The 7,923-nt window shown below is 37.6% G+C and overlaps 1 protein-coding gene across 2 annotated transcripts in view; it reads left to right on the forward strand.

Moving 5' to 3' along the window:
- ATP11B (ATPase phospholipid transporting 11B (putative)) overlaps positions 1-2,309 on the forward strand; it is a 116,058-nt gene extending 113,749 nt beyond the window's left edge. For both annotated transcript variants that reach the window (XM_079766407.1, XM_079766408.1), the window contains one exon: positions 627-2,309. In XM_079766407.1, the coding sequence (XP_079622533.1) occupies positions 627-708 (82 nt within the window). In that variant the 3' untranslated portion in view covers positions 709-2,309. The remainder of the gene's footprint in view (positions 1-626) is intronic.
- The last annotated feature ends 5,614 nt before the right edge of the window (positions 2,310-7,923 follow it).

The following is a 7,923-nucleotide window of genomic DNA, read 5'->3' on the forward strand; positions in this document are numbered from 1 at the left end:
GCACAGATTTGTGCACCAGTGGGGTCCCTCAGCCTGGCCTGCACCCTCTCACAATCCAGGACACCTGGGGGATGTAGTGCACGAAGCGGCGGGCGGGCGGGGAAGAGCCCTGGCTGGGCGCCGTGCCTCTCCCACTCATCCTGGCCCCGCTGTGCCTGCCACCCCCCACTGCTGCTGCTCGGTAGCACTGCCACGGAGGCCGGGGAGGCTCGCACCACCACAGTTGCGCTGGCCAGCTGTGAGCCCAGCATCTGGCGCCTGGCTTCAGCTGAGCAGCACTCCCACTGTGGGAGCTCACTGACCACCAGGGGGCAGCTCCTGCATTGAGCATCTGCCCCCTGGTGGTCAGTGCACATCATAGCGACCAGCCAGTGGTCTGGTCACTTAGGCTTTTATATATATAGATAGAGGATGATTAGAGCATTATTTTCCTCAAGTTTTGTATAATATAAATGAAATGTTTGTTAAACTCATCAAGTAAGAAGAACTTCCTTTTAGCATTTAAAAATTAATCAGTGATTATTTTAATATTCAAATTGCATTTTGGTTCTAAGTTTTAGAATACATTTTTTTTCTAATTAAAACATAGGTCCTGGTGAGCAAACTTTTCTCTTATTGTTATTTAGATTATGGAGTGCATCGGATCCTTTCTATACCAACGACAGGAGCATCTTGACTCTCTCCACAATGGACTCATCTACTTGTTAAAAGAGCAGTAGTACTTTGTGGGAGCCATTCAACTCCTTTCCTAAAATTCAGTGTGACATCCTGGTTGGTAATGGCCACACTAGCTCTGCAGAATTACTTTCTGAAATCTCTGTAGTTCATACCCACTCAAAGTTATAATGGCAAACAAAAAAGGATTTACATGAAGCACTCTCAACCCCTTTAATTTAAATCTGAACGTGTTAAAATTTATGAATAGACATTTTCCATCTCTTTGGGTTGTCCCTTGTGTTTGTGGGGCTCCTAATGGCATTTCAGCCTCTTGCTGAGGCCACCATATTTTAATATCAAGGTTGAAAAGGTAATTCATAGTTAATTGTATTTTTGAGTATTAGCTTACTTGTTGAGTCTTCTATTTAAATCTGCTTCTGTAAATTATGCTGAAAAGTTTGCCTTGAAAACTCTATTTTTTTATTAGAGTTATATTTGAAGCTTTTCATGGGAAAAGTAAATGTGAATAGTAAGAAATTTTGGTCCCTTAGTGACCATGTTATGAATTCATTACTGCTTTCTAAGTTCATAGAGAAAATTAGGAGAATGCATTTCTAACCATTATTTACTGCACTGTGGGTAGTAAATATATACCAATACCAAACTTCTCTTAATGTACGTAACACACCAGTAAAGTTAACCATACATATGCAAAATGTGTATCATATCTTATACATAAATCGGGAATCAAGTCCATTCACAAAATTTCAAATTGATGTTTAGTGATATTTTTATGGCAGAATATAAAGTGGGTAAATTAGCTATCATTAGCATATTATTATTTGATGTGTTTTCATTTAATCTTTTGCATGCTTTAATCTAGTTAATATATTTAAATTTGCTTTTTTTTCTTTGAAAATTGTTTATAATATTTTATGACACTGTTGTAAAGTTCAACTATATCAATAAAAAACAAGTTTGGACAGTATTTAAATATTGCAAACACTTTTAATTGTGCAAATCAAAATGTTGGAGTAATTAAATAAAAAATAAAGAGAAGAGCCTCTTTCTGTGGCTTGCCTTTCAGTAAGCTAGATTATAGTGTAAAGCATGTCAGACAAGAATCCTATTATTTTTAGGTTCGTATATGTTATCTGAGTTATGGCAGACTACTACAGCAAAGGGAAATCTGCCCAGTGTTTCATTATAAGGTATATTTTCAGGTATAGCTATAGAATGTAAGTGAAACAAAGTCTAAAACGCTAAATTTTATGGGTTAAGAACTATTACCCACCCCTAAGCATATTTAATGATTGTGTACATTTTAAACTATATGGAAATGGTTAAATAAGATTTTGCTAAAGTTTTCCATACAGTTGACAATATAATTCTTTTTTGTAGATTTATTTTGCAGCCTTCCACCCCTTCCCCCATTTCATGAATATAAGATTTCTTGAATTGGGCTAATAGGGAATAGTCAAGAATTAAGACTTTACCTTTGTTCACTGGTAAACTATTTTCTTGCTAATACAACCTTTGTTTCAATAATGCAAGAATATTGTGTTGTGAATTTCAGCTTAAATATTAATTTTTATAAATAGTCCTTCTTTAACTTAGATATTCCAAATAGGCTCAATAAAATGTACATTGGCTACACTTACCAATTCACATTCCAGAATAGGAAATATTGCTGAAAATATTCAGTAGGGTAATTTCATGGAGGATATTATGGAATTTGCTTTTCTTAGAATGTCTTATAACAAAATGACATTCAGTGGGGCCTGCATTACATCTACCTAGCAGTGTTTATTTGCCATCAACTAGACTGACTGCTGATACTGGAGAAGGACTATGAAGCCATCAAGCAGTCTCTAACCACTGCAGCAAGGCAAGTCAGCTCACCTGTATGGTGCTTAGGTTAAGGCGTGGTCGATGTAATTTCCTGTATTCCTATTTGAAGTTATTTAAAAACTTTATATTTAAAAAAAAGTAAATGCATCTACTGATAATGCTTACCCTATTCTGTTGTTGAAAACCTACTCCACTTAAAGGAAGATTATCTTATAACTGTAAGAAAAAGGGTTTTCTTCTATTTGTTTAAGAGAATATCAGTGTTGTCTGTAAGTTTCCAATAGTTTTCTATTGCTAATACTCATATTGTAAAACTATTACTACATAACCAGGAATCTCAGAAAATTTCCCCTTTGCATATTTATTTAAAATTCTTTGGAAAATACGATGTTAATTAACTTACTCTTATCTGCCAAAACCGGAGTAAGATGCTACATGTGTTATTACTAGTTAATTATTGGTCTCAAATCTATTTTCCTCACATGTTTGCCTGAAGGCTGTACCACTGAAGATAGTAGCAAGCACCAAGTCAGTTTCCAAAATGGCCCGTCAGCTGTTTTATGACTCAGCAGCCTGCCACAGCTTTAGCAAGCATTAGGTTCACCCAAGGGGAATAGGGTGTTGGCTGGTAGAACTACAGGTTTGCTGCCAGGTTGAGAATGAAGAAAGAGGAGAATTTACAGTGTGAATTTCTCTTAAAAACCATCCGCCTTGGGTTTTAATTTCCATTATATCTGAAGGCTTCCCAGACCTGACCCAAACTCTGGCACTGTCCTGGTTAGAAGATAAAAGAGGCACATCACCCTGTTCAGAAATACCTTTACTTACACCAGGGTGTTTTCTGCTGCGTAAGATTGTGAAATTGGGCTATTGGGCTTGGGTGATAAACTTGAGACTCTTATCTGATAGGCAGGAGTCAAGTGTAGTAAAAAATTTAAATTACACAAAGTTTTTCAAGTATGCTAATCTGAAAAGTTATTGGGGTCTGAGGGAAAAGGGAAAATCATTCATGTTTGTATTTTTATGTAAAGATCAATTTGGTGTATGATATACGTAGGTATTGATAAAAGTAACACACCAAAGAGTTATGTAAAACATGTTTTATTAATTTTGGGTCCCCTTTTAGAGACACTTTTATTTCTATCCTGAAATGAGTTAATCTATTTTCATAAAAATAAAACATTATTAATGTGCTGTTTATGTGAGATAACTTGAATGACATTCCTACAAAAATACAGCATATTTAATTATATGTTTGTAGTAATGGTGACTGTTAGATTTTTATGAGTAATTAGTAACTGTAAATACTGTAGCAACACTTAGTTTAAAATTTTGGACCTCAGACACTGTGGCTGTCCAATATAAGCCTATAAACATTTTCTGCATTTTTAGTAAATGTAGTTACTTATTGTACAGATCTCAGTAATTTTTAAAGTTTATGAAATTATATTTATCTAATAAAATTTTTCCTATATAATTAAGTGTTTTTTCATCATTTAAGCATGTTAATTAAGCCTCTTTGCTCATCACAACCAGCACTGCCAAATTTGTGTTGAATTACATTTTACTACATTTACCCTGCGTTATAGTACAAGAATACCATTATGCTTTTCTCTAACTGCAGTTTTCAAAGTTGTTTGGTTACACAGGTTTATAGATGATGAGTACATCTCCTGAAAAAGGGGCCTGATAGAAACGCACCAGCTGTAAAGACCAACACTATTTTTTTTTTAATATATTTTATTGATTTTTTACAGAGAGGAAGGGAGAGGGATAGAGAGCTAGAAACATCAATGAGAGAGAAACATCGACCAGCTGCCTCCTGCACACCCCCTACTGGGGATGTGCCTGCAACCAATATACATGCCCTTGACCGGAATCGAACCTGGGACCCTTCAGTCCGCAGGCCAAGGCTCTATCCACTGAGCCAAACCGGTTTCGGCAAGACCAACACTCTTGAACTAGAAAGTGCATCTTTCATGAATAGCTAGCCAGGGAGAATTTGGAAATGCCTTGGTCCATGGAAAATGTGCTTTCTTTGAAATATAACTGAGCCCTAGCCAGTTTGGCTCAGTGGATAGGATGTTGGACTGCAGACTGAAGGGTCCCAGGTTTGATTACGATCAAAGGCACATGCTCAGGGTTGTGGGCTTGATCCCCAGTAGGAGGCAGTCGATCAATGATTCTTTCTCATCAATGTTTCTTCCTTTCTGAAATCAATAAAAATACATATTTAAAAAATGAAATATAACTGATAGTGCACGTTTATATATAAAATATTCTAACCTTCTAATGACAGTTGTTATTCCTGATGCTTGCTCAGTTGCCAGTTAAAACACACATAATTGTTTAACCAACTTTCATTTAAAGGTAAGCTGTTTTCTTTGCCCAAGTATTAGTATTTGCAAAGGATGACAATGTATGATATATGTAACGTATTTTTATTTCTGAAATGAATATGATCCTGGACAAGTCACTTCATCTAAGCATCTGTTTTTCTTTAAAGGAGGTGAGGGTTTAGACAACCTTTAGGGTAATTTCAGCTTTTATTATACATCTAGAGGCCAGGTGCATGATATTCATGCACTGGGGGAGGAAGGTCCCTCAGCCCAGCCTGCGCCCTCTCGCAGTCTGGGACCCCCAGGGATTGTGCCTAAGCCAGCAGGTGGACATCCCTCTCGCAGTCCGGGACCCATCGCTCCTTACCACCTGCCTGCTCGCTGCTCCTTAGTGCTGCCGCCGAGAGGCTCTCGCCACTGCTGTGGCACTCGCCAGCCATAAGCCCGGCTTCTGGCCGAGTGGCGTTCCTCCTCTGGGAGCGCACTGACCACCGGGGGGCAGCTCCTGCGTTGTGCATCTGCCCCCTGGTGTTCAGTTCCCATCATAGTGACGGGTCTTTCTGGTCATTCCGCTGGAACGGTCACGTGGGCTTTTATTATATAGAATGATGGATTGTATTTTTAATGATTAAGAGATTTAGGACAAATTTTATGAGCAGCATTTCACCATAAAATTTAGTGAATTTAAAAACAATCCAAGTTTTATTTTTAAGAGCTAACTGGCTTAAAAGACAAAGTTACTGTAAATGGAGATAAGTCCACATGTCTCCAAACAGCTCTTTTGGGGAGTGGCAGAGAGCCCTTTGAAAAATCAGACTTTTTAATTCTGATTTTTGAGCTAAAATGGTTTGTGTTCAAGTAAAATTTGTAGACAACAAAGTGCATAGACTTTAGGATTATATTATATCATTTGTTGGCAGTCATTCCCCCAACCCAGTAAAGAACCTTTCCATCATCCCAGAAAGTTCCCTTGTGCCGATTTCAGTGTATTACTCCCTCCCTGCCCTTGGCAACCATATTTCTGTGTTCTCTCTTCATAGGTAAGTCTTAACTGTTCTTGAATTTTTTAAAAAAAAATGGAATTATGCAAGGTGTTCACTTTTGTAGGTGTCTTTATTACTCAAAATATGCTTCATTCATGTTGTTACATATACCCCCAGTTTGTTTTTGCTACTCAGTGGTGTTTCATTTTATGAACATCCTACTATTTATTCTTTCTCTTGTTTATGGACACTTGGATTATTTGGAGTTGGGGTGGTTATAAATAGTTATTATGAACATGCTTTGTGGACATATTTTCATTTCATTATGAAATAACTAATAGGATTGTTGGGTCATAAAGTTTTACAAAATGATTGTATGTGCCATTTTATGTACATTTATGTACAGTTATGAGAATTCCAGATGTTCTATTATATCCCATGATTTTAAATTGCATGATGACAAATGATTTTTAACTCCTTTTTATATGCTTATTGCAATTTGTCCTTATTCATGTCTCTGGACATTTTTTATTTAGGCTTCTTGTCTCATTACAGAATGTTTGGAATCCTTTATATAAAGATGTAAGTCTTTTGCTAGCATTTCTCCCTTGTCGGTGGCTTACCTATATATTTTCTTCATGATGACTTTGGGGAGCAGAAGTACTTTATTTTTTATGTAGTCAATATTTTTTCTCCTTTATTGTTGTGTGCTTTTTGTATTTTGTCTATTCCAAGGTCATGAAGAAATTGTCCTTTTCTTTTTCTGAAAGCATTATAGTCTTTTATGTTTGTCTGTGATCCATCTCAAATTCATTCATGTGTATGATGTGAAGCTAATCCCCATAAAGATATCTGTTTGTTTATTCTCATTGTTGAAAATATACATCTCCATTTAATCTTTTTGGTGCCTCTGTTTAAAATTAATTGGCTATATAAATGTGGGTCTATTTCTGGACTCTTGTTATATTCTATTCACTTATCCTTACTAATAGCAAACTGTCTTGATTACTATAGTTTTACTAGTGGCCCGGTGCATGAAATTCGTGCATGGGGGGGGGGTCTCTCGCCCGGCCTGCACCCTCTCCAATCTGGGGCCCCTTGGGAATGTCCAACTGCCCTGTGGGATTGGGCCTAAACTGGCAGTCGGACATCTCTCTTGCAATCTGAGACTGCTGGCTTCTAACCGTTCAACTGCCTGCCTGCCTGATCGCCCCCAACTGCCCCCCTTCTGGTCTGATCACCCCTAGCTGTCCCCCCACCTTGCAGGCCTGATTTCCCCCAACTGCCCCTCCTGCCAGCCTGATTGTCCCCAACTGCCCCCCTTTTAGTCTGATCACCCCTAACTGCCCCCCCTCCCCCGCTGGCCTGCTCGCCCCCAGCTGCCCCCCCCCCCCCCTGCGGTCTGCTCACTCCTAACCGCCTCTGCCTCGGCCCCGCCACCATGGCTTTGTCCAGAAGGATGTCCGGAAGGTCTCTGGGTCTAATTAGCATATTGCCCTTTTATTAGTATAGATACTTACCTTTGAAACCAAGTAGTATAACTTCTAACTCTATCATGAAGCTTGTTTTGGCTATCCTAGATCTTTTGCATTTTCATGTAAATTTTGGAATTATATGATCAGTTTCTAAGTGAAAAAAATCCTAATATTTTTGTTATGATTGCTCTGAATCTATAAATCAATTTGGAAAGAACTGACAACAATATTGAGTCATTTAATCCATGAGCAAGATATAAATGTCCATTTAGTTCATGTCTTCTTTAATTTCTCTAAAATTATACAGGTTTCAGATACACAGGAATATTTTGTAGTCTCCAGTATAGTCATACTGTGTTAAGGACTTCTTATGTATATGTGCTTATGAAGGATATACTAGTAGTTCTGTAATTTCATTTTCTTAGCATATCTTTACCAGGTTTTGGTGTTTGGGTTATACTGGCCTGATAAAATAGTTTGGAAAGTGTTTCCTCCTCCCCTCTTTTTTGGAAGAGTTTTTGTACAAATGTTGGTGTTATTTCTTCTTTTAATATTTTGGCCAATATTTACCATTTAGATTATGTGGGCCTAGAATTTATATCTGGGAATATTTTTTAT

The sequence above is a fragment of the Cnephaeus nilssonii genome (genome assembly GCF_951640355.1).
Source record: "Cnephaeus nilssonii genome assembly, chromosome: 3".
Classification (NCBI taxonomy): domain Eukaryota; kingdom Metazoa; phylum Chordata; class Mammalia; order Chiroptera; family Vespertilionidae; genus Cnephaeus; species Cnephaeus nilssonii.